At 39.5% G+C, this 27,258-nt stretch overlaps 1 protein-coding gene and 1 long non-coding RNA gene across 2 annotated transcripts in view; one reads left to right on the top strand and one right to left on the bottom strand.

The window, feature by feature from the left end:
* Nucleotides 1–12,544, bottom strand: part of SLC15A5 (solute carrier family 15 member 5) — a 90,703-nt gene extending 78,159 nt beyond the window's left edge. The window contains 3 exon segments of the mRNA XM_027129510.1: nt 2,302–2,524; nt 12,098–12,369; nt 12,371–12,544. Coding sequence (XP_026985311.1) covers nt 2,302–2,524; nt 12,098–12,369; nt 12,371–12,456 — 581 coding nt within the window. The 5' untranslated portion in view covers nt 12,457–12,544.
* LOC113632390 (uncharacterized) lies at nt 35–12,554 on the top strand. Its single transcript, XR_003437792.1, has 3 exons — nt 35–2,446; nt 3,294–3,350; nt 12,147–12,554. It is a non-coding gene; the product is annotated as an uncharacterized LOC113632390 (long non-coding RNA).
* The last annotated feature ends 14,704 nt before the right edge of the window (nt 12,555–27,258 follow it).

Here is a 27,258-nt window from a genome sequence, read left to right as displayed (position 1 = left end):
TTCATTATATTAACCAAGCTTGTAATTTCTAGAGGCATTTTTGACTTGGAGAAATAGATTATAAATCAGTGGGCTGCTCATTTTAAAGACGGCCTTCTCCTAAATGGCCTTCCTCTTTCCCAGAAGTTGGACAATGATTTTAGCTGATGACTTATTTATTCGTCATTTAATAATAACAGTCATAGTTACCCTGATTTGAATGCCTATAATGTGCTAGGATACTTTGTGTAAGAACTCCACAACAGCCCTCCAAGTTATCCCCATTCTGTGCTTTGAGAGGTGAAGGAACTTGCCGAAAACCATAAGACTCCTAAGTGACAGAGCCAGGATCCTGCCAGCTATCTTGCTGCCCAGCAGGGACTCTGTTCATCTTGCCACCAACCCCTGCGTTATGTACAAGAATAGAATGAACAGTCATTTCTATAAAGTGCAACAAGCAGCTGTTCATAAAAGTTTAGTATTTGAACTGAGAAAACAACCACCACCATATTCAACCTTCAAGGGGCTTATTATTTCTACAGTCTCTTATCACATTAAAGAATAACACCCTGGTTCTTTATACACATTTCTCGGTGCTTAACTTTAAAAAATATTGCATGATTCCTTTATCAGAGATTTTAATGAAATCAGGAAATAATAAGTAACCCAATCGAAATGTGTTCATCCTAAATTTGGCCTGGCTACAGAAATTCATTTTCACCTCATTCCTCATCCCCGCCTTTCCAATGTCCTAAAGCACGAACCCATTGGGTGTTCCCTCCGTTTCCCCAAGGAAATATTTCATTCATATAATGTCTCCTTTGTAATCAACACTGAGAAATGTCACTTTGATTAAACACAACTCTGAATGACTAAGACGACAGTACAATAAATTCTCCAGAGCTATCTTTCAGAACAACGGATTGCTCTTTAGTCTTAATCCTCCAGAGTCTTATTTAATCAAAATGATGTTGCTAATTAAGGATTAAAACCTCCGAATAGAATAAAAAAGAAGGATTTTTCTTTCTCCTTTGGGCAGGTCAAGGAGGCAGAATTTGCTGTAAGGAAGTAAAAAGTCCCTTCCACCTTTGGTAAAACTGCATTATTCTCTGACGTTTGGACTTAATCCAAAATAGGCCTGAGTGCTTTGTAATATTAATATAGTCGGGGGATGGGGGGAAGAAGGAAAGAAAGAAGGAAACAAAAGAAAGCAGAAAGAAAAACAGAAAGAAAAAGGAACTGTCTTAGATAACTATATGTACCTAGATAATATTTATTCTAAATTTTTTTCATTTAATGCTTTTAATATGAATTTTCTTTAAACATTTTGTCTGATGCTGTCTGTGCATTGCTTTTATCCATTGCTAACATTGATGGAATGGCAGAATATTTTAGAAAAATGATACTAACCTATTTCACAGAGAAGAGGAAGCAAAAGACAATATATCTCCAGTATATTTGACATCAACTGGTGAATGCCAATAAGAACAACAGAGTTCTCTACTAAATGCTGAAATACTCTATCTTGAGATCAAAATCTCAATTTCTCCTTGAATTTGCATTTGATAATAAAAATTGGTTCCTTGAAAACACATAAAACTGTATAAGAACTCACTAAGAGAGACAAAGCTGTATAGAAATGTAGTTTGATTTCCATGGAATACAAATTCTTTCAGGTGCTGGGGGTGAAGTGGATGTTAAATAGAGATGCTGGTTGATGTTTTAACGAATTGTAAAATACTTCTTCCATCCTTTTCATCTTTCTGAATTTATAATCTCTGCCGTGTTAGTCTATTACAATGTAGACATAACTAATAATATCTACTGTTTATTGATTACCACTATGTGCCACATTCTCTGCCAGTAATACACATATTATTACCTCTAATAAAACCCAGGAAGAGGTATTATTATAACCCTTCAGAAATGGTTAAACTCAAAGAAGAAATGACTTGACCAAGGTCAGGCAGCTGTGTGAAGTAGAATTGAGATTTCCACCAAGGCCTGTTTGGCTCCAAAGCCACATTCTATTCACTATGACATGCCATCTCACACTTGTTTACTTGAAGGATAAAGTCATCAGTGTGTTTCAAGAAGGTGCTGGTAAACTGTGTTGGCCTATACCTGACTCATAGGCTCCCAGAATACTGGCTGAATCATTGTCAAAGGTATTGTCCCATTGTCACCCAGCCCAATCAATGACAAAGGCTGAACAACCATCATCAAAACGGGACCAGAGAGCAAGCAATGAGAAATGCCCAAAGGGGGAGGAATGTCTGTTCCCGAGAATGCCTGTTTTCTCTCTTAGCCAGTGCTACTTACCAGTTAAAAAAGGACATTTGTTTCTGGAATGCATACTCCTGAAGGCTGTAAGCACCCAGTGGACAGACAATGGTCCTTATTCCTCCTGTGCCGAGGCAGATGGCCACCAGTGCTACGTGAAACAGCCTGGTCTGTTCCTTTTTTGGTATGTTGTCAATCATATGGTGAGTGCCCATGTAGAAACCCTCCAAGGGAAAAGCAGCCACAGATAACAAAGCAGAGCCTATATATAGAGAAAAAAAAAAAGGAATAAATGTGTATAGACCACTGACTCACCAAACCACATCAGAAATAAGGTTTTTCCTCTGAACGTTGCCTCGTTATGCAATTGTCTTATTAAAATATTAATCATGGCAATTCTGGAGGTAATACGATTTTCCTAAATGTAAATATTTCCCTCAGTATATGTTTTTTTTTTTTTTTTTTTTTTTTGCTGTACGTGGGCCTCTCACGGTTGTGGCCTCTCCCGTTGCAAAGCACAGGCTCCGGACGCGCAGGCTCAGCGGTCATGGCTCACGGGCCCAGCCACTCCGCGGCATGTGGGATCTTCCCGGACCGGGGCACGAACCCGTGTCCCCTGCATCGGCAGGCGGACTCTTAACCACTGCGCCACCAGGGAAGCCCAGTATATGTTTTTAATGAATCCAAAGTCCTAGTTTTTTCCCCCTCAGACTTGAACTATCTCTCAGAGGACATACAAGCAAATCGTGTCCATTTTAACGAAGTTAAAACAATTCAGAAATACCTGATGTGAGACACTAAAGATGTTTGCAGTCCCACCCCCAGAGAAAAACCACCGTTCACAAGGGTTATTTGTTGTTAATCAACAGAGTGAGAAAAACCGCGATGATCTCAGACATCTCAGAAGCCTGTTAAAGAAAACGTTTTAAGAAGAACGTTATTGTAGTTAGAGGAGAACATAGCCTCTCTTTTCCTTTTCTACTTCGCTTTTTCCTTTTAAATCCCTTTTATTTCTCTCATTTCTCCTGTAGTGGCGTGGAGCCTCCTTTGCCACACACATAGGTGAGAAGGCTGGGGATGGGTGTGAGGTGAGTAATGCAGTACAGGTGGGAAGGAGGGAGGAGAGAATGACAAAGGAAGGTTGAAATCACTTTGCTGTACACCTGAAACTAACACGACATTGTAAATCAACCAGACTTCAATCAAACCCAAAAACAAACCAACAAAAAGAAGATTAAGCTGCCTTCTCACTTCCGTCTTGCAGGGATCAAACTTGAAGACTTTCCTTGTCTAATAATTACCACTCAATTCCATACTTTTGCTAAGCTATTTATAGTTTGCAAAACATCTTTGTGTACTACATTGTTTGATCTTGGAAAAACTTTGTGATGACAGAGGACAGATTTTTTTTTTTAATTCTGATTTTTCAAAAAAAAAGAAAAAAAAAGAAACAGGTTTGTTGAGGCTAAGTGACCCAATGTTACGGAGTAACCCAGTTGTGATCTCCCTCTTCTTGAAATTCCTGTTATCACATGATCAGATCAATTTTTTTTGGGGGGGGGGTCAATTTGATTAGGGAAAAATGGCTTCTCCATGTTAGTTTTCAACTCCATTTTATTAACTTGGCATTCACACTTTTTTGGTATAAATTTTTATATAGTCATTTTATGTGGTTAGTTTTCTCAATTAGACTATAAGGGTATTAAAGGCAAAAACTGGGCCTAATGTTTCCATCTCCCATACAGTGGCTTTTGCAATGTGAAGAATGCATGCCCTTAATAGTTGTTTGGTAACAGATTGATTTACCATGAGGGTGGGCCCTTTACTGAGTTTGAAATGTTTCCTGTTAAGGTGAGCCAGATGTGCAGCTAACTTCTCCCTCTCTCTCTCTGCCACTCAGTCTTTATCTCTGGAAGTGTCACGTGAGGCCTGGCTAGGCTAAGGTTATCCAAAGAGGATGGACAGAGAACTGCTTCTTGCAGCAGCCATCTATTTAAAGACAAATTCTTTTAGTGGTAACTTTGTGTAAATTTGAAAGGCACTTTACTTCCATCTTTTGAAAAATGTCATAATACACTGATTGCAGTAGGTAAAAACTTTATTTCTATCTACTTTAAAATTGATGTAATAAAAATACAAGTCATTGACATATAAGATAAAAAGATTCCTTGTTGATGTGTGCTATTGTTCAGTGCACAGTCCGCACACCTGTACTTGGTAGCTCTGTATAAAGCACCATTATGTGTCATATCTCTTGCTAGGTGGTGGGGGTCTGCTGGTTCCTCCCATCAGGAGCGAATGCATCCATCGGAGAAGGCACACATGCAGGTGGACAATTATAATGGGGCAAATGCAATCACTTGGGTATGATCAGAGCGTGGCTGAGCACAGAGGAGCTAGCAACGAACACTACGTGAATCTTTTTTTTTTTTTTAACATCTTTATTGGAGTATAACTGCTTTCCAATGGTGTGTTAGTTTCTGCTTTATAACAAAGTGAATCAGCTGTATGTATACATATATCCCCATATCTCTTCCCTCTTGGGTCTCCCTCCCTCCCACCCTCCCTATCCCACCCCTCTAGGTGGTCGCAAAGCACCGAGCTGATCTCCCTGTGCTATGCGGCTGCTTCCCACTAGCTATCTACCTTACGTTTGGTAGTGTATATATGTCCATGCCTCTCTCTCGCTTTGTCACAGCTTACCCTTCCCCCTCCCCATATCCACAAGTCCATTCTCTAGTAGGTCTGTGTCTTTATTCCTGTCTTACCCCTAGGTTCTTCATGACATTTTTTTCCTTAAATTCCATATATATGTGTTAGCATACGGTATTTGTCTTTCTCTTTCTGACTTACTTCACTCTGTATGACAGACTCTAGGTCTATCCACCTCATTACAAATAGCTCAATTTCGTTTCTTTTTATGGCTGAGTAATATTCCATTGTATATATAGGCCACATCTTCTTTATCCATTCATCCGATGATGGGCACTTAGGTTGTTTCCATCTCTGGGCTATTGTAAATAGAGCTGCAATGAACATTTTGGTACATGACTCTTTTTGAATTATGGTTTTCTCAGGGTATATGCCCAGTAGTGGGATTGCTGGGTCATATGGTAGTTCTATTTGCAGTTTTTTAAGGAACCTCCATACTGTTCTCCACAGTGGCTGTATCAATTTACATTCCCACCAGCAGTGCAAGAGGGTTCCCTTTTCTCCACACCCTCTCCAGCATTTATTTGTTTCTAGATTTTTTGATGATGGCCATTCTGACTGGTGTGAGATGATATCTCATTGTGGTTTTGATTTGCATTTCTCTAATGATTAATGATGTTGAGCATTCTTTCATGTGTTTGTTGGCAGTCTGTATATCTTCTTTGGAGAAATGTCTGTTTAGATCTTCTGCCCATTTTTGGATTGGGTTGCTTGGTTTTTTGTTATTGAGCTGCATGAGCTGCTTATAAATTTTGGAGATTAATCCTTTGTCAGTTGCTTCATTTGCAAATATTTTCTCCCATTCTGAGGGTTGTCTTTTGGTCTTGTTTATGGTTTCCTTTGCTGTGCAAAAGCTTTGAAGTTTCATTAGGTCCCATTTGTTTATTTTTATTTCCATTTCTCTACAAGGTGGGTCAAAAAGGATCTTGCTGTGATTTATGTCATAGAGTGTTCTGCCTGTGTTTTCCTCTAAGAGTTTGATAGTTTCTGGGCTTACATTTAGGTCTTTAATCCATTTTGAGCTTATTTTTGTGTATGGTGTTAGGGAGTGATCTAATCTCATACTTTTATATGTACCTGTCCAGTTTTCCCAGCACCACTTATTGAAGAGGCTGTCCTTTCTCCACTGTACATTCCTGCCTCCTTTATCAAAGATAAGGTGACCATATGTGCGTGGGTTTATCTCTGGGCTCTCTATCCTGTTCCATTGATCTATCTTTCTGTTTTTGTGCCAGTACCACACTGTCTTGATTACTGTAGCTTTGTAGTATAGTCTGAAGTCAAGGAGCCTGATTCCTCCAGCTCCGTTTTTCATTCTCAAGATTGCTTTGGCTATTCAGGGTCTTTTGTGTTTCCATACAAATTGTGAAAGTTTTTGTTCTAGTTCTGTGAAAAATGCCAGTGGTAGTTTGATAGGGATTGCATTGAATCTGTAGATTGCTTTGGGTAGTAGAGTCATTTTCACAATGTTGATTCTTCCAATCCAAGAACATGGTATATCTCTCCATCTATTTGTATCATCTTTAATTTCTTTCATCAGTGTCATAGTTTTCTACATACAGGTCTTTTGTCTCCTTAGGTAGGTTTCTTCTTAGGTATTTCATTCTTTTTGTCGCCATGGTAAATGGGAGTGTTTCCTTAATTTCTCTTTCATATTTTTCATCATTAGTGTATAGGAATGCAAGAGATTTCTGTGCATTAATTTTGTATCCTGCTACTTTACCAAATTCATTGATTAGCTCTAGTAGTTTTCTGGTAGCATCTTTAGGATTCTCTATGTATAGTATCATGCCATCTGCAAACAGTGACAGCTTTCTTCTTTTCCGATTTGGATACCTTTTACTTCCTTTTCTTCTCTGATTGCTGTGGCTAAAACTTCCAAAACTATGTTGAATAAGAGTGGTGACAGTGGGCAACCTTGTGTTTTTCCTTATCTTAGTGGAAATGCTTTCAGTTTTTCACCATTGAGGACAATGTTGGCTGTGGGTTTGTCATATATGGCCTTTATTATGTTGAAGGAAAGTTCCCTCTATGCCTACTTTCTACAGGGTTTTTATCATAAATGGGTGTTGAATTTTGTTGAAAGCTTTCTCTGCATCTAATGAGATGCTCATATGTTTTTTCTCCTTCAATTTGTTAATATGGTGTATCACATTGATTGATTTGCATATATTGAGGAATCCTTGCATTCCTGGAATAAACCCCACTTGGTCATGGTGTATGATCCATTTAATGTGCTGTTGGATTCTGCTTGCTAGTATTTTGTTGAGGATTTTTGCATCTATGTTCATCAGTGATATTGGCCTGTAGTTTTCTTTCTTTGTGACATCCTTGTCTGGTTTTGGTATCAGGGTGATGGTGGCCTCGTAGAATTAGTTTGGGAGTGTTCCTCCCTCTGCTATATTTTGGAAGAGTTTGAGAAGGATAGGTGTTAACTCTTCTCTAAATGTTTGATAGAATTCGCCTGTGAAGCCATCTGGTCCTGGGCTTTTGTTTGTTGGAAGATTTTTAATCACAGTTTCAATTTCAGTGCTTGTGATTGGTCTGTTCATATTTTCTATTTCTTCCTGATTCAGTCTTGGCAGGTTGTGCATTTCTAAGAATTTGTCCATTTCTTCCAGGCTGTCCATTTTATTGGCATTTCATTCTTTTTTCTTTATTCTGCTCTGCAGTAGTTATTTCCACTATTTTATCTTCCAGGTCACTTATCCGTTCTTCTGCCTCAGCTACTCTGCTATTGATCCCATCTAGAGTACTTTTAATTTCATTTATTGTGTTGTTCATCGTTGTTTGTTTCATCTTTAGTTCTTCTAGGTCCTTGTGAAATATTTCCTGCATTTTGTCTGTTCTATTTCCAAGATTTTGGATCATCTTTACTATCATTATTCTGAATTCTTTTTCAGGTAGACTGCCTATTTCCTCTTCATTTGTTAGGTCTGGTGGGTTTTTATCTTGCTCCTTCATCTGCTGTTTTTCTGTCTTCTCATTTTGCTTATCTTACTGTGTTTGGGGTCTCCTTTTTGCAGGCTGCAGGTTCGTAGTTCCTGTTGTTTTTCGTGTCTGTCCCCAGTGGCTAAGGTTGGTTCAGTGGGTTGTGTAGGCTTCCTGGTGGAGGAGACTAGTGCCTGTGTTCTGGTGGATGAGGCTGGATCTTGTCTTTCTGGTGGGCAGGTCCACGTCTGGTGGTGTGTTTTGGGGTGTCTGTGGACTTGTTATGATTTTAGGCAGCCTCTCTGCCAATGGGTGGGGTTGTGTTCCTGTCTTGCTAGTTGTTTGGCATAGGATGTCCAGCACTGTAGCTTGCTGGTCATTGAGTGAAGCTGGGTGCTGGTGTTGAGATGGAGATCTCTGGGAGATTTTCACCATTTGATATTATGTGGAGCTGGGAGGTCTCTTGTGGACCAGTGTCCTGAAGTTGGCTCTCCCTCCTCAGAGGCACAGCACTGACTCCTGGCTGCTGCACCAAGAGCCTTTCATCTACACGGCTCAGAATAAAAGGGAGAAAAAGTAGAAAGAATGAATTAGTAGAAGGAGAAAGAAAGAAAGAAAGAAAGAAAGAAAGAAAGAAAGAAAGAAAGAAAGGAAGGAAGGAAGGGGGAAGGAAGGAGGGAAGGAAGGAAAAAAAGAAAGGAGAAAAGTAAAATAAAGTAATATAAAATATAATAAAGTTATTAAAATAAAAAAATAATTATTAAGAGAAAAAAATTTAAAAAACGGACGGAGAGAACCCTAGGACAAATGGTGGAAGCAAAGCTTTACAGACAAAATCACACACAGAAGCATACACATACACACTCACAAAAAGAGGAAAAGGGGAAAAAATAATAAATCTTATTCTCAAGTCCACCTCCTTAATTTGGGATGATTCGTTGTCTATTCATGTATTCCACAGATGCAGGGTACATCAAGTTGATTGTGGCGCTTTAATCCGCTGCTCCTGAAGCTGCTGGGAGAGATTTCCCTTTCTCTTCTTTGTTCTCACAGCTCCCAGGGGCTCAGCTTTGGATTTGGCTCCGCCTCTGCGTGTAGGTCGCCGGAGGGCGTCTGTTCTTCGCTCAGACAGGACGGGGTTAAAGGCGCAGCTGCTTCGGGGGCTCTGGCTCAATCAGGCCGGGGGGGAGGGAGGAGCACGGAGGGCGGGGCGAGCCTGCGGCAGCAGAGGCCTGCGAGACGTTGCACCAGCCTGAGGCGCGCTGTGCGTTCTCCTGGGGGAGTTGACCCTGGATCCCGGGACCCTGGCAGTGGCGGGCTGCACAGGCTCCCCAGAAGGGGGTTGTGGATAGTGACCTGTGCTCGCACACAGGCTTCTTGGTGGCGGCAGCAGCAGCCTTAGCGTCTCATGCCCGTCTCTGGGGTCCGCGCTTTTAGCCGCGGCTCGCGCCCGTCTCTGGAGCTCCTTTAAGCAGCGCTCTTAATCTCCTCTCCTCGCGCACCAGGAAACAAAGAGGGAAGAAAAAGTCTCTTGCTTCTTCGGCAGCTCTAGACTTTTCCCCGGACTCCCTCCCGGCCAGCCGTGGCGCACTAACCCCCTGCAGGCTGTGTTCACACCGCCAACCCCAGGCCTCTCCCTGGGATCCGACCGAAGCCCGAGCCTCAGCTCCCAGCCCCGCCCGCCCCGGCGGGTGAGCAGACAAGCCTCTCGGCCTGGTGAGTGCCTGTCGGCCCTGATTCTCTGTGCGGGAATCTCTCCGCTTTGCCCTCCGCGGCTCCGAACCTTCCCCCTCCGCCACCCGCAGTCTCCGCCCGCGAAGGGGCTTCCTAGTGTGTGGAAATCTTTCCTCCTTCACAGCTCCCTCCCGCTGGTGCAGGTCCCGTCCCTATTCTTTTGTCTCTGTTTTTTCTTTTTTCTTTTGCCCTACCCAGGTACACGGGGGGGTTCTTGCCTTTTGGGAGGTCTGAGGTCTTCTGCCAGCGTTCAGTAGGTGTTCTGTAGGAGTAGTTCCACGTGTAGATGTATTTCTGGTGTATCTGTGGGGGTGAAGGTGATTTCCGCGTCTTACTCTTCCGCCATCTTCCCGGAAGCCTCCCACTACATGAATCTTGAAGGAAGGGCCAGGAGTTTTCATGTCTCGGATATGGGATGGAAAGGTAAAGGAAAATGACAATTTCAGGCAGAGAAAAGAGCAGATGTAACATTAGAAAAGTAGGGAAGCCCGTGAGGAGAAGTTCCGCCTGATTGGGGTCGTGTACTGAGACAGAAGTTTGGAGAGGTAAATTTGGGACAGGTTCTAAAGGTTCTTATAAACTAAATTGGCTTTTACATTTTAGATAATAGAGCCAATGTATAGATTTATTCTTTTAGGAAGTCAGTGTTTTTTGGTAGAAACAGCATTGGGGTCACACTGATGACTGACAGCCAGTAAGCAGGCCACTGTAATGGTCAAGAAGATGAAGGCTGCATTTTTGAGCTAAGGTTGTAGCAATACAGACAGAAGACACATTTTTGATGGAACCTCTGATACTTAGTGACTGGTTGGAATTTTATGACATCCATGAGTGGGGGACACCAGGAAACAACTTTGAGTAGGAAACTGAATGGTCGTGGAATTGACTTGCCTTCTGTTTGCCAAATTCTAAGTTGGGACTTCAGTCCTAGTCTGATGACTTACACAGGAATTTAGACTGATGGGAATCACCATGTTAAACAAGAAGTTACCTAATGCCACTGACATGACCTGTTACCAAGTGAAGAAGAGTAAATCATGCTTCAGTGTCTCCTCATCAGAAAACATTCCCTGACACAGAAGAGCCACCTTGTCACTCTCTAGTCCATCCTGTCCCCTTCCCCAGCTTTTTTTTCATCATCACACATTACCACCCAACATAATAGCTATTTATTACTTGATTTTCCCTCTCCCCACATCAGAAAGTCAACTTCATAAGAAAAGAGACTGCTTTCTTCTCTGTTGGGTTCCAGATCCTGGAACAATGTCTAGCACAGAGTAGTCAATGAGAAACACTTATGGAATGGTGAACAAATATTTGCCATGCAGTGACTTAGTTTTTATTTCATGGAACTGAAACAATGAAGAATCAAGTTTGAATCACGCTCTGATCGATTCAGTGAATGGTACTTTACCATCTGATTGGAATTGTGTGTAGGTTGAGTAGCTGATACCCATCACTTCCTCATTCACCTCCCCTGTCCCCCAAAACTGCATTTCTGCTGCACTGGTCAGTTTTGATGAACTGCCTACCTAAGTTCCTCAGCTCAGAACTTGGAGTTAATTTCCATCATATTTGTGACCTTACATAGTTGATGAGTTTTTATGGTTTTATGTTCTTTCCTGGATTGACACTCCTCCATCACCTAGACCAACATCCTGAGATTTTCTGTTCTCTCTCTAACCTCTCACTGTGATTGTCAGTCCTGTTTATTGAAGCATTTCACAAATGTGTTCATATCTTCAGTAACTCCTTCTTGTCTAGAAGAGCAACCTGAACTTCCCAGCCTAAATTTCTAGACTGTTCATCAACTTGATCTCTATTTCATATCAGACAAATTTGATATTTCCCCAACATTGCTTGCAATCACATCACTCCCAAACTTTTGTAGATCTATTTCTTTTTTGTTATGTAAAGAAGCACAGTGTAGCGTTAAATTCATTCATTTTTTAGCATGTAGCCATACTTCATAATATGGAAATCATGTCTTCAAGTGCAATCTTAATTATTATATGACTAATTAAAAGACCACCTTTTGATGAAAACGTTTCTACATGTACTTCAAAACAACTTTTTAGCACACTTCACTTTAGTTGTGAAGCAAATGAACTTCATATTTCACATAGAATTTGTCACAAATTTTGGCTTGTGGTAGGAAGGGGGGAAAGGAGGGAATTCTGCAGAGTATAGAAAACAGACATTTAAAGAGATAATTATTATAAAATATAATCAGTGCAATGATAAAAGTATCAAAGCATCCTCTAACACACACACACACACACACACACTTAGTAGTATCCCTCAAATAATACAGAGAATAAACTAAATTGAAGCAACATTCTTAGCTCATTTATTCCATCTTATGCTAAAACAAAGTGGGTATAGCATAAATCAAACGTTCTAATAAAAATCCACTAAAATAAGTTGTAAAACAATCCAGTCAGAAGTGGACACTCACCTAGAAAATGCAGAAATAAGCAAACCTGTACCAGTTTGTTTCTTCCTAGACATACATCAGCAAGCCATCCTGCAAACACCGGGGTAAGGATTGACGTTCCAATAAAACACAAGTTCAAAATGGCGGCTTGGTAATTGTGATAGCCAAGCTTGACGGTGCAAAAGGGGATCATATTGCGGACGACTTCAAAGAAAGTGAACCTCTCACACAGCTCCACCAGAAGCAAACAGATTCCAACTTGCAATTTTTTCAGAGTATGAGGAAGACAAATAACCAATATGTCTTATAGTTTTCTCCTTCTCAATGCTGTGATTTAAGGGTACTTCCTCATCGGTGTTTTTAAAGCCTGTAACAGACATGACTACCCTCCTTGAAGACTACTTATGCTAGTGGTTTGAACTTGGTGATTTTTCCCCCACTCCTCTAATGAAAAAATAAATAAGATCTTTGCTTTGAATTTCACAACTCCGTGCTAAGTTTCATACTTTTTTTTGCACATTAGTGTTGTTCATTTTGCTGATCGAAGAGCACAAGAAAAGAGACATGAGTATGTAAACCATGGTAGCTCAGTGTAGCCAAATCTGATTTGTTCGTCTAATTACTTAGAGGCTAAATTAGGCTCTTCCTGCAAATTTATATTGAATTACATGAATCCAGTTGAATACGTGTGGAAACTCATCTGCCTCACACTGATAAAGTTTAAATACGGAGGCAGAAGCAGCAGTTTTTCAGGAGAATTTGAGCAGTAGATCAAGAAATAATTTGAGTCTAATAATTTCTGATACTTTAATTAAACAAGCCAGAACAGTACCAAGAGAGAAAGCGCGAAAGGAAATCTGTTTTGAGGGGGCAGGATATCTTGTCATTATCACATTTCTTGTTATTTTTGGTTGGAATTCTGATAAGAAAGCTGATTAGGTAACAGAAGTGCTAGTACATTTAGGTAACAAGCAGAGTTTGCAAGAAAGTAATTTAAGTGCACTAATGAAAAGAGAAAATATTAAACAAAACCCGTCTTCCTTTAAGTTGACCCCAGGCTTGTAGAACAGCCTCTCGGAGGAAATCAGAGTGAAAGGCACTATTTGACTCATTATTACTCAGCAACAGGGGTACAGCAACTATCCTACACATGCTTTGGGGAATATTGGATCAGGTATCACCCTGACCCTTCAGCTGGGTGAATGGATGTTAACATTCTGTTTCGGAAAGCAGAAGAGCACAAATTAAGCTGAAAAAGCAGCCGTATGATAATTCATTCTTTTTTATGACTGACTAATTTCCATTGTGTATATATTATATATACCACATCTTCTTTATCCATTCATCTGTCGATGGACACTTAGGTTGCTTCCGTGTCTTGTCTGTTGTAAATAGTGCTTCCATGAACATTGGGATGCAGGTATCTTTTCAAATAGGGTTTTTGTCATTTCTGAACATACACCAAGGAGTGGGGTTGCTGGATCATATGGTAACTCTATTTTACTTTTTTAAGGAACCTATATTGTTTTCCATAGTGGCTGCACCAATTTTCATTCCCACCAACAGTGTAGCAGTTCCTTTTCCTCATACCCTCTCCAGCATTTAATATTTGTAGACTTTTTGGTGATGGTCATTCTGACCAGTGTGAGGTGATAGCTCATTGTAGTTTTGATTTGCAGTTCTCTAATAATTAGCAGTGTTGAACATCTTTTCATGTGCGTTTTGGCTATCTGTATGTCTTCTTTGGGAAAATGTCTATTTAGATCTTCTGCCCAAGTCAGAGAAAGACAATTGTATGATATCACTTATATGTGGAATCTAAAAAAATAATACAAATGAATTTATTCACAAAACAGAAATACACTCACATAGGAACAAACTTATGGTTACCAAAGGGGAAATAAGAGATAAATTTACCAAAGGGATAAATTAGGAGCTTAGGACTAACAGATACACACTACTATACATAAAATAAACAGCAAGGTTTTACTGCATAGCACAGCTATATTCAATAACTTGTAATAACCTATAATAGAAAAGAATCTGTAAAAACACATATGTATAACTGAATAACTTTGCTGTACACCTGAAACACAATATTATAAAAATATATATACTAAAATTAAAAAAAAAAAGCAGCCGTAAAAGGGAACATTTTAACAGTTAGGGGTTTAGCAGCAAGGACATAGGAAGACAAGGGAATGGAATTATTGGGTCAAAGTCATAATAATTCAAAACATAGGGGGTGAGTATAGGAATGTTATTTTCATGTTGGAGTCGAAAGCAAAAGACTGATAAAAGCTTTTGATGCTAATTCTTATCTTTAACCTGAGAGATTGGGTGCAAAACACTTTGTGTTGACCTCTTCTAAGAGTCTCGTGATGGCGGCTATTTTCATCCACTCAGCATCACTTCTCCCCCCTTTGGTAACAATGCCCTGTTTTTCCTTTTTATAGAGTGATCATGCAATTTATTATCGAAACTTGGACACGTTTGTGAGTGAAAGTGATGCTACTTATAGTTATTCCTAAAAAACAGATACACACTGGGATTGTCTAGGGCAAACCCCAGCCTGTAGCCATCCTACCTTTGGGGAATGACATCCATCTATACTTGAGATCTCGGTGGGGCTTTCTCCTGGCCAAGGGGATCAGCACATGGTCTAAGATAGTACTTTTGCTGTTTCTCCACAGGCATTTTTATCATAAGTGGAATGACAAGATTAGAAATGGTGGAAGCTGAGTCAGATGGCCTTACCAAAAAGGGATTGCCCACGTGGCCCTGATGGAGAACTCAGCGCCACCATGGTCCTTATCCTTTAAGGAGACACGATTAGTTTTTCCTTCTATAAAGGACTCAATTTCCAATCAATTTTGGTTTAACTTATCCCCATTAGGTTTCTGTGACTTACAAAGAGTCTTTAGTGATACTTTGTTTCTATTTGCTGCAAATGGAAGGGAAAGTTGGTCCCCAGCCACTGGCTGATATATTTAGCCAGTATCTGACAAAGGTCTCTTGGAGTGTGATTTCCCAAGCAGGGCAGCACCGCCTCTTCCCGGGGCCTGGTGATGATTGTGTTTGACTTCTGTGCATCCTTGCCCAAGAACATGACACACATGGTGGGGACCTGTCGTGCGAGGGTGGTTATTCAGGGACAGCAACAGTATTTGCTGAGTAGTGTTGAAACAACAGCAAAGCACCTCTTTCTTATTGGTATTTCTCAATACCAAGCTCAGAATGAGCTTAAAGGACAAGTTCCAACTTCACTTGAGAAGGATATACTTGGCAGGATTCACTTGGCAGGATATACTGCATACCATCTTCATCAACACACATGAGCCCTTAAGTGAGAACTTAAGCATACTTTAGCTTTATGCAACCCTATCCTACCCCCAACACCCTCGGGCTTGTTCTCTGCCCCTCCCACTCCGTGCCACCCTTAATAAAGTGATATTTTTCCTCCATTATAGAAACAGGTATGCACATTAGATACAATTCGGAAAATGTCTCAAAATAGAAGAAAAAAACAAACAGTGAATGTTTTTGAAGCATTTCTTTTGATGTTGTCCCCTCATGGCTAGTTTTTATTAGTAGGCTTTAAATATTTAAATTGTATAAAATTACTGTATGTTTTCTACCCCTTTTGTAAGTAATGTTATAAGCACTTTAACATGCCATTGTGAACTTTTTATAAACATGAATTTTTGTGGTTGCGTTAATAGATAGATACATGGCTCACTTAACTATTCCTCCATTTTGGGTTAGTTACATTTGTCTCAGATCAGTTTTAAGTCAGTCTTTCTTTAACTTTGGACCATGAAACCACATTTAAAAGAAAAGACAACTTTATCAGCAATACTTTAATGAATATTTGTGCTTAAAGCTTCCCATTCCCGGATTATATCTTTAGGCTGGTTTTTCAGAAACAATATTACTGGGTTAAAGTGTGGGAAAGTTTTTAGACATCTTGATATATAATGTCAAATTACAATGCAAATTTCAGGCATTTTTTAAAATTAAAAAGCCTGTATTATTTTTGGAATGTAAAAACTATACTTATCACTAGAATTTTTCATTGGAAAGACAAAAGTCATGTCAACATGTGGGGTAATAATGTTGACCATACTTGTAGGTATTGAAATATGTATCTTATTTATTAGAAAAAATTAGTCAGAAGCTTATTTGATGACCTAATGACTACCCATGATTTTTACTGAGCACCCAGAACCTGAATGCTTCTGATCCCATAAGGGTTGCATTGGGAACATACCAGAAATGTAAGCCCTGCTTTTTTTTTTTTTTGCGGTACGCGGGCCTCTCACTGTTGTGGCCTCTCCCGTTGCGGAGCACAGGCTCCGGACGCGCAGGCTCAGCGGCCATGGCTCACGGGCCTAGTCGCTCCGCGGCCTGTGGGATCTTCCCAGACCGGGGCACGAATCCGTGTCCCCTGCATCGGCAGGCGGACTCTCAACCGCTGCGCCACCAGGGAAGCCCAAGCCCTACTTTTAAGGAGGCTATTTTTAACAATGTAGGATTAAAAAGCATTTCTATAAAATATATCCAAGTTGATTATGAATTTTGAGAAAACTGTAGTGTCTTCCAAAATGATTTTACAGCATGTTGCAGTAATACTTTCACATTTTATGTGTACTTACAGGATAATTTTCATAGGTCCTCTAAACACTTAATAAATTTTTTTTTTTTTAGACAATGTTTTTCAAATAAATTTATTTATTTATTTTGGCTGCATTGGGTCTTCGTTGCTGTGCATGGGCTTTCTCTCTAGTTGCAGAGAGCGGTGGCTACTCTTCGTTGCGGTGCGCGGGCTTCTCACTGCGGTGGCTTCTCTTGTGGCGGAGCACGGGCTCTAGGGAGACGGGCTTCAGTAGTTACGGTTCGTGGGCTCTAGAGTGCAGGCTCATTAGTTGTGGTGCACGGGCTTAGTTGCTCCGTGGTATGTGGGATCCTGGACGAGGGCTCAAACCCGTGTCCCTGCATTGGCAGGCGGATTCTTAACCACTGCGCCACCAGGGAAGTCCCTTAATAAGTGTTTTTAAGGGAAGATTTTTCTAGCTCAATAATTCTCCGTAAATGTTATGCACAAAGGTCAGTGGAAGATATTTGTTCTTTTAGGCCTATCGATTCCATTTAATTCCATTGACTATGAGGTTTCGTAGCTGATTTGAAAACAATGTCAAGAACATGGGGATTGGTCTTACTATAATTTAACTATTAAAAACCGTGCATCAAAGACTTGTTGGAGAGCAATTTGTGCTTCGTCATCTGGTTGTAAAGTGGAACTGGAAATGTACACGTTGGGCTATGGACTCGTTTTGGGAAACGACCTTCTCTGTGTTAACCCCTACTCCTCTATTATAAAGAGGCTCCGGCGGTTGTATAATATCTATACCTCGATCCTTCTGTCAAGTGTGGAGGAGATTTACTTCCGCCCCCCACAGATCGTAGCTCATACAGTCCCAAGAACATAGAAAATGTACCATCATTCTCCTTTCTCTGAGGATAACTAAGAATGAAGGCCATTGCACTCCTAAGGGGTTTTTCCTCTACTGTGCAATGATTATTATGAATCTTGCTGTTGCGTTGAAGTCTACATAGAAGGTGTATTTGTATAAAGTAAGTAAGGCGGGAATGAGTTATAGCATGTACACTGTAATAGTTAATCTTCTGTGCCAACTTGGTTGAGCCACTATACCCAGATATTTGGTCAAACATTATTCTGGATGTTTGTGTTACGATGTTTTTGGATGTGATTTATTAATACATTTAAATCAGTAACTTTGAGTAAAGCAGCTTGCTTCATCCAATCAACTGAAGACCTGAGTAGAGCAAAAGGCTAATTCCCCCGGAGGAAGAAGAATTCTCTAGCAGGTTGCCTTTGAACTTCACCTGCAGCATCGGCTCTTCCAGATTTTCCAGCAGACTACCTATGGACTCGAACTCTAAATCTTTTCTGAGTCTCCAGCCCGCCAGCCCCCTCGATCAGATTTTAGACCCAATAGATCTCCCTAATCATGTGAGCCAATTCCTTAAAATGAGACTCTTACTATATATTTGCACTTCCTATTGGTTCTCTTTCTCTGGAGAATCCTGACTTCTACAGACACCACCCATAGTGCCCCTGTTTTTCTTCCTGCTTTGACCAAGAACGAAAGAGAAAGACAAGCTTAAGAATAGGGAATCGATAGCTCTCAGTTCTGTATGTTTAACTGAGACATTCTCCTGGGTTCCTGGTAAATGCGTGGACCTCTCCATCTAGATTTCTACTGAAAAGGCAAACTCGTCACATTCTAAGCTTAACTCATTATCTTCTTTCCAGGTCCTTGGTCTCTTGCTCGACTTTCTAGTTCATGACTCAAATATTCAAACTAGACTATGTCTTCGACTCTTTATTTCTTCCTTATCTACCTTTTCCCAGAAAGTTTTTATTTAGTACCTACCATGTGGCAGGTACTATCCTCGACTTTGGGGGCAGGGAGTGCTGTCAATCCAACCTGTTAAATATTTCACAAATCCTTGTTTTTCCTTCACCATTTCTGATTTATGTTAGCTTGAGCTCTTAACCTTTCTCCTTGCACCACTGCTCCAACATTGCCTCCTTCTACGTCAAACCTCAGTCATTTGTACATCACTGTCATCAGTTTGTGTACTCTCTTGCCCCTCTGACTGTCCTGAGTTTTGCCATATTGATACTAATTACTTAATAGTCATTTAAAATGATTTACTTTCAAAAATAAAGTAAGCCCATTTAACAAGGAAATTTAAAATGATTACCGTAAATGGAATCACTTGCCATAAATAGAAGGTAAAAGTAAATATTATAATGCTAATTAAAAATAACAGTTAACATTTATTAAGTGCTTTTTGGGTCATGCTCTGTTCTAAGCATTCATTCACTCATCTTTGAAACCATCTTAGGCGGTAAATACTATTTTTATGAAACCTCTATTATAGTAATGGAGACTAAGGCACAGAATGTAAATAACTTATTCAAGATAATTAATATATAGGAGAGCAGGGACTTGAACCTATGTGACCTGACTCCAGAGCCTACAGTCATAAGATGCTTTTTCTTTTATGTGATAAAAAATGATTGGGATATAATGCGTAAGCAACCACTTTTCACAGGATTCCATGTTATTTAACGCTCAATCCACATATCACCTAAAATCATTTCCAATTCCAGGATATTGGAAAACACTCCTGTATTTAAATCTCCATAAAGGCCCTGGAGATTTTTTTTAATCTGAATTTGATCTTCTGCTTAAGGTTTGAGAACAACTCCTTTAGACTATGGAATCACATTACAAATTCTTTCCCGGCACATAGAGCCCTTTATGATCAAGTTCCTGACTTGTAACAAGAATCTCCCCTTGCAGTTCTGCCACGGAGCTGGATCCCATACTCACAGTTGCACAACTATGGTGTGCTCTTTTATCTCTTCATTCTTTTTCACATGCTATTTCTTTTGCCTGGAATACTTTCATTTCCCGTTCACTCAGGGAACCTCTTCATTTTTTAAACTCCAGCATAAGTATCACACTCTCAGTAAAAGTTCTTTTGATTCTCTGGCCATCATTAAAATGTCTACAAATAACAAATGCTGGAGAGGGTGTGGAGAAAAGGGAACCCTGCTACACTGCTGGTGGGAATGTAAATTAGTGCAGCCACTGTGGAGAACAGTACGGAGGTTTCTTTAAAAACTAAAAATAGAACTACCATATGATCCAGCAGTCTCACTCCTGGGCAGAAAAAATACATATCCAGACAAAATTCTAATATGAAAAGATACATGCACCCCAATGTTCATAGCAGCACTGTTTACAGTAGCCAAGATATGGAAATAAACTAAATGTCCATTTACAGACAGATGAATAAAGATGTGGTATATATATACAATGGAATACTACTCAGCCATAAAAAAGAATGTAATAATGCCATTTGCAGCAACATGGATGGACCTAGAGATTATCATACTAAGTGAAGTTAAGTCAGAAAGAGAAAGACAAATACCATATGATATCACTCATATGTGGAATCTAAAATATGATACAAATGAATTTATTTACAAAACAGAAACAGACTCATAGACATAGAAAACAAATTTATGGTTACCAAAGGGAAAAGGGGGAGGGGTAAATTAGGAGTTTTGGATTAACAGACACAAACTACTATATATAAAATAGATAAACAACAAAGTCCTACTGTATAGCACAGGGAACTATATTTAATATCCTATAATAAACCATAATGGAAAAGAATATGAAAAAGAATATTTGTATGTATAACTGAATCAGTTTGCTGTATACCAGAAACTGACACAACATTGTGAATCAACTATACTGCAATAAAAACAAATTTTTCAAAGTTCTTTTGCTTCTCAAAGATAGTCTTCTCTGTGTTCTTAAGACATTGTGTACATCTCTCTTAATACATAGTTTTCAATTAGTTTGCATTTTCTTCACTGACCATGTGTTGAGAGTAGGGGCGGTTTCATGTTTATCTTTATACCCCACTGCCTAGAACAGTGCCTGGAATGTTATTTCAGTTTGTGTCTAGTGTCTGAGAGTGGCTGTGATATACCCAGACACAAATAACATTCACTCGCACAGAACTCTACAAGAAGTGTTGCTCATTTCGTTTTGTGTGTGTGTGTGTGTGTGTGTGGTACGCGGGCCTCTCACTGTTGTGGCCTCTCCCGTTGCGGAGCACAGGCTCCGGACGCACAGGCTCAGCAGCCATGGATCACGGGCCTAGCCGCTCCGCGGCATGTGGGATCTTGCCGGACCGGGGCACGAACCCGTGTCGCCTGCATCGGCAGGCGGACTCTCAACCACTGTGCCACCAGGGAAGCCCTATTTTGGTTTTTTAAATAGCTGAATAGCCTTTATGTTATTTTATTTTTGTATTTGTTCCACTCGCTCCATATCCTTTTATTTTATTTTATTTAAAAAAATTTTATTGTAGTATAGTTGTTTTACAATGTTGTGTTAGTTTCTACTGTACAGAAATGTGAATCAACTATACGTATACATATATCTCCTCTTTTTTGGATTTCCTTCCCATTTACGTCACCACAGAGCATTAAGTAGAGTTCCTTGTGCTTTACAGTAAGTTCTCATTAGTTATCTACTTTATACATAGTATCAATAGTGTATATATGTCAATCCCCATCTCCCAATTTATCTCACCCCCCTGCTTTCCTCCTTGGTATCCATACATTTGTTCTCTACATCTGTGTCTCTATTCCCGCTTTGCAAATAAGATCATCTATACCATTTTTTTAGATTCCACATATATGCGTTAACATACGATATTTGTTTTTCTCTTTCTAACTTACTTCACTCTGTATGACAGTCTCTAGGTCCATCCACGTATTTTGATTTTAATTTTAATGTTTTGAATCACTTCTTTTTTTATTTCTTGGAGTAAACTAAACAATTTGGCTGTTATTTTTAACACTAGATTATATCTTCACTAAAAGAAAAAAGTAAGCAGATGAATCACATACTATGTTAATCAGTGTGAAGGTAAAACTAATTTCTTGTCATTCACCTCAGTTTGGGGTTTTGCCTGCACCAATTTTAGGGAAGATATGTAGAAGGAAATCATTAACCTCTATAGTACTGGCCTTGAAAACTTAAAATGTTGATGAATGTTAAAGCACCCACTTTTAAACCAATCATTCCCTTAGAATATGAGCTTGGTCATAAACTAACAGATGTGTTTTGAAAGAATGATGGCTTAAGGAAGGCATCTTACCATAGGGTGAGGGAGGATTGGAGATGTGGGTACAGGGGTAGGACTGGTGGCCTCTAATTTTTAAAATTCATCATTTTAGATCAACTAGCACCTAATGTCAAAATTATACAATTTTAAATCCGGAAGAGGGCATTTTGGCCAAGCTCCTTGGTTTGCAGTGTTTTACACCTGAAGGTCTGAGAGGTGAAGTGATTTGCCTAAGCTAACTTAACTAATTAACAGCCTGTCCTGCAATAAAATTCATGCCCCTTTGTTGCCAGTCCAATTTTATTTCTATAGCATTGTAGTTGGGTAAAAAATCTGTCTTAGAGCTCTGAAGGTTGAGTGTCTTGAAAATTAGAAATTGACCTGGACTTGTAAAGTTTATGCTTAATGAAGTCCATAATATTGTAGAAATGCTTTTAGACCCAGTTCTCCTACTAACTACACACACTTGTACAATAAACTTAACTTCTCAGGACCTCAGTTTCCTTATATGGTGACCAACGGCTTTGGATTACATGATATTTAAGGCGCTGTCTAGTTTTCTGATTCTAATTTCCCTTGCTAAAAACCCTGGAAATTTACAAGAAATATATCCTTTTCACAGTAGTAATAGAATTGCCTTTCTATAAATTTTACTTTTCATATATGTAAACTCTGCACAGGGCATAAGTAAGATTTAACTATTTTAAAAGATGCAATTACCATGGTTATAGCTAGATTTCTGTCTTGGTAGTACTGTCCCTGTGGATCCAGTTTGAGAGGTGGGAAGGTAAAAAGCAAAGGAAGAGCTACTTATCTCTCTCTCATTCCCTGGACCCAAGAGTTAAAAAATTATCCCTGTCCTTTCAAAATTTATGCAGGAGAAAAAACAGAAAATTTAAAACTATATAATTATAAATGGCACTTTGATTCTGATTTGTTTCTTCAAACTCTGCAAATTTTATTCTGGGGACTTTATTCAAACACATGTAATTACCTAAGCTAAGCAGTTTTTCATACTTTCAAAGCTCTTGCATTATTGCACCTGTATGACGGCTTTATAATTCAGTAGTAATTGAACAGCAATTATTTTTCATGATGCATGTACGTTTTTATATCAGATTGTTGGCAGATTTTCTTTATGACGATGTCGTGTTCACTAATGAGGAAATTAGAGCGAGTTATCTCATAGAGTGAGATGTCTTTTTCTGACTCTTTTCCTAGCTCTTGATATTGGATTTGAGAAAGTTTTTGAATTGCAAAGCAGCATATACAAATGGGAACAATGTTATCTCTGAATCCATGGAGCACAGGGGCTGTGGTGTAATATTTTATAGGGCTAGTAAGATCCTGTCTATCTTGTCCATGTGATGGACTCTGATACTAAGCTTATATATGCATCTATGTATGTATTTACATTGTAAAAATCTCAAGAGAACAAAGACCAAACCTTTTAAGCTTTTCACAGTGCTTTGCCCAATGTACATCCTCAAATGACAGACTGACAACTAACCTACTCAGTAGTGTGCGTAGGAAAAGAGAGCAGAGGGTTGGCATGATCTTCCAATGAACTGAGGCGCGGAAATCAATCCATCTAGGCCATTTAAGACCAATGAAAATTCAACACTTATTAGGCACATGTTGTGTGTCAGGCACTCAGCTAGAATGCTAGGGATTCAAAGGTGAATAAAGTCATCTTTAATTTTCAATTTCCTCCAGCAAGTATATTATAGATATGCTTTATACATATACATATAACTATGATAAGATTACTTCCTTCATTCAAAAAATATTTATTTTATATCTGTTGTGTGCTAGAAAGCTGTAATAAGTAGGGGGAGCCCAGAGAAAAAGACAGAGATTTGGCCTTCAAGAAATTCATAGTCTGATGGTAGAGACCAAATAAAAATACAATTAGGAAACAGTGACAGTTATTTTCATAGAACTATGCACAGGGCATCATGGAATAACAGGTGAATTGCACCTGAAGGAGATTGTACAGAAGAGACTTTCTGGAAGAGGTAATGCCTCTGTGAAATCTCGAGGTGCAAAGGGTGATCCAGGTCAAGAAGGAAGGGAAGTACATTCTGGGAAGAGGGTGGAGTGGGCCACAGCAGTCCAGTGTGAAACCAAATTGAGAGTCTGAGAACTGCAGATATTTTGATAGTACGAGGGCACAGCGTGAAGAGAAGGAGGGGTGAGAGATGAGTGAGATGGGGCAAAATCGTGGAGGGTCTTGTGTCATGATATAGAGCTTAGATTTTATGCTGAACTCAGGAGAAAGCCGTCAGAATTTCCAGCTGTGGGTTGATGGAGTCAGAACTATATTCTAAAGAGCCACAAAGGGCATCTTTCCAGCAGCGATGGGAAGAATGCATAGGAGGCCATAGAAACCAGCTAGTAAAGGCGTGATCCGGGTGATAATGATGACAGCCTATTTATGGGTGTTTTAATGAGGGTAGAAGGCAGGGTACGGATTAGTGAGTCATGAAGGAGGAAAACGTTACAAAAATTTCTGATGGATTTAAATATCTGTGCTAGGGGAGGGAAAATCAATCTTGACTCTCAGGTTTCTGGCTGGAGAAATTCCACAGTGCTATTTGCTGAGACACAGATGAGTGGAAGGGTTCTGTAGCGGGAGGGTATGTGGGAATGAAGAAGATAATGGACTAAGTTTTGATATATTGCTTTTGAGAAGCCTGAGGGACATACTGAAATAGACGTCCAGAGTATTCATATCTGAAGCGGAGGAGACAAACCTGGACCAGAGCTATAGATTAAGAGTCATATATTTACCGAGGCTAAAAGGAACCATAAGAGTGGTTGAAGCCATTCAAGGAGGGTGGGGAGAGTAAAACAAAGGCAGAACAAGACAGGTAGAAGGATTTCAATATTTAAGTCAGAAAAAGAGTTGCTTATGTGGGAATGTAGGAAGGAAATGGGAGTGGCAGCCAGGGTGGGATTGCCCAGGAGATTTTGGAAGAACTGAAGAGTCAATTGTCAAGTTAGATGAGAAATAAACTGTACCTATGTAATTTAATAATAAACAAGGTATTGGTATTTTTGATGAGGAACCAGTTTCATTGGCACATTAAGTGCTGTACTGAACGTGTTTTCAAAGGGCTCAGAGCATGTTCCTTAATGCCTATATAAGACACCTGTATAAGAGGAGGGATTTATTCCCCTGAGGTGAGGGGACAATCAGATGATATTTGAGTTGGCTGTGAAGAAAGTGGGAATTTGCCTTGTGGAAAAGGTGAAAAAGTGAACTCTACATAGAGAAACAGTGTGAGCAAAACCCTGCAGCCTGGTAAACATGGAGTATTTGGGTCCCTGTGTGGCTGGGTATTCCTGGACTGTCACCCTTCTCAGGCCTCCAATTTTCCACATGTGCACAACCCCCGTCCCCCAACTGATCAAACTGAAGTAGAATCCAATTGGTAAGGGAGCTTCAGAAACAGAGTTTTCAGAGGTCAATCTCCAGTGATACAGAGCAAAGTAGGCAAAAGGCCCGAATGAACCTAAGAAAAAGTAATACTGGAAATGGATAGGAAGAGATAAACGAATAGACATGTCCTAGATATTGATGCCTAAGTGTGCTGATTGGATGGAATGGGCCACGGATACTGGCCCCAGAGGGATGTATGGAAGGGAACTTCATCCCCTCCCTCCCCGGGTCCCCACACACACTTGAGTGAATGACATTTAACTGGGATGGAAAATACGGAAGAAAAAGTACATTTAGCTTGAATTGGGGCATATGGTTGAAGTTACCAAGAAACATTCAGATATTCAGATACAGAAATATGGACATGAGAATATGAGCCATAATGATGGTGACCTGGGAATCATCAATGTGTGGATAATCATTGGAGCCAACAGAATAGATGAGGTCATCCAGAAAAGGTGTGTATAGTGGGAAGAGAAGACCACCAAAGACTCAACCCTGTGGGGACTTGACAGTTCTGGATTAGATATTGATCATATCTGTTTTCCTCAATCTAAATTCTAATGTCATTTTCTCCAAGGGTATCTATGTTAGGTAGGCAAGTGAAGTGGAAAACTGAGCTTATTCTGAATATTAGTAAGCCGCCTAATATTTCTTTTTAAAAAGAACTTCTACTACTCAGAGAAAAAGGAGTTTGGATGGTTTAATTTTTTGTTTCCTTTTGCATTTTTATTCTTTTTAACCACAATAAAAACCACACTGATGATTTGGGTTGACTCACTTCATTTCATCATCTAATTTCCAAATTCCTCCTTTTGGGGCTTTTGCTTATAGTCATACCCAGTTAATCTTTTTTTAAAAAAAAAAACCTACTTTGTACCTTACTTTGGCCACCTCTACTGAGAGAAATCAGTGACTATTTCCTGAATCTCTTTGTGCTGTGCCAACAGTCCTCATTTAACACCCAGATAGCACAGAACATTTAGTTGTTGCCTTCCCTTACATTTGCAATTCATTCTCTGTGTCAATTCATGTGGTGGATATTATAAAAATCATTTTAAACCTAGTTTAACTTTTCTTTTTTAACGTTTGGCTTATTCATAATTTTATGAGCTATAAATTTTATTGCATTGTGAATTGCCTTTCCCATCTGCAGATAACTCTGAGGAAGTCCTTGGAGAAATTGCTTAGGATGTAGTAAAAAATGAAAAGAAAGGGACTTCTGTTGTGATGTGGTACATGTTAGGCCAAAATGTATCCTTGAGTAGAAAATGACCAGGGGGGAAAGACTTGGGGTCTGTAAATCCAGTTTTATTTGAAGTGTCCACTCTAGCTGAACAGGTAAACTCTGCCCACGACATGCAAAATGAATATGAAATTTAATGCAATTGCATGGTTTGCTGAAACAGGAGCTCTAACAAATCCATATAAAGTCCTTCTCAGCTAAAGATGTTCTTCAGTGTGAATTATCCAGTTACGCTGTCAACAAGAACTAAAATAAAGTGAACGTGCCAGTTCCTGTTTCTCTTGTGAAATACTGACTTAGTCTTGGTACGGAGAAAGGCTGGGGTTACTATGGTTGTACCAAATACTTATGGAATGTTTTAGGATTCCCACACTCATATTTTATTATTAAGGCAAAGGCAGAAATATGCAGAAGAAAAATTATATTGATTGGTTTCATGTTGGGCTTGTTTATATTGACGAAGTCTAAATGACTCAAAAGGATATTAAAGAACGGCTACAATGAATTGGGGGTTCAAGTTCTTCTGGTTTGTTGATTCAGCACAAATATAATGTTATCCATTCTCTAGCTATTTAAACTTATTGTTTTTATATTTCCATAATGTGAAAGCATTCCCCTTGAGAGTTTGGAGAGGTCAATATCAGAGTTAAGAAGTAGAAGGTACTGCATTTGAGGACTGCTCGTTGGATTAAAACTTCACTCTTTTAATTTTGCTGTCTGGGGTACATATTTCCACTATGTCCA

This window comes from Aethalodelphis obliquidens, unplaced genomic scaffold (assembly GCF_003676395.1).
Source record: "Aethalodelphis obliquidens isolate GAN/ISIS:26980383/991018 unplaced genomic scaffold, ASM367639v1 scaffold36, whole genome shotgun sequence".
Taxonomy (NCBI): domain Eukaryota; kingdom Metazoa; phylum Chordata; class Mammalia; order Artiodactyla; family Delphinidae; genus Aethalodelphis; species Aethalodelphis obliquidens.
This window is presented reverse-complemented; position numbering and strand designations above follow the sequence as displayed.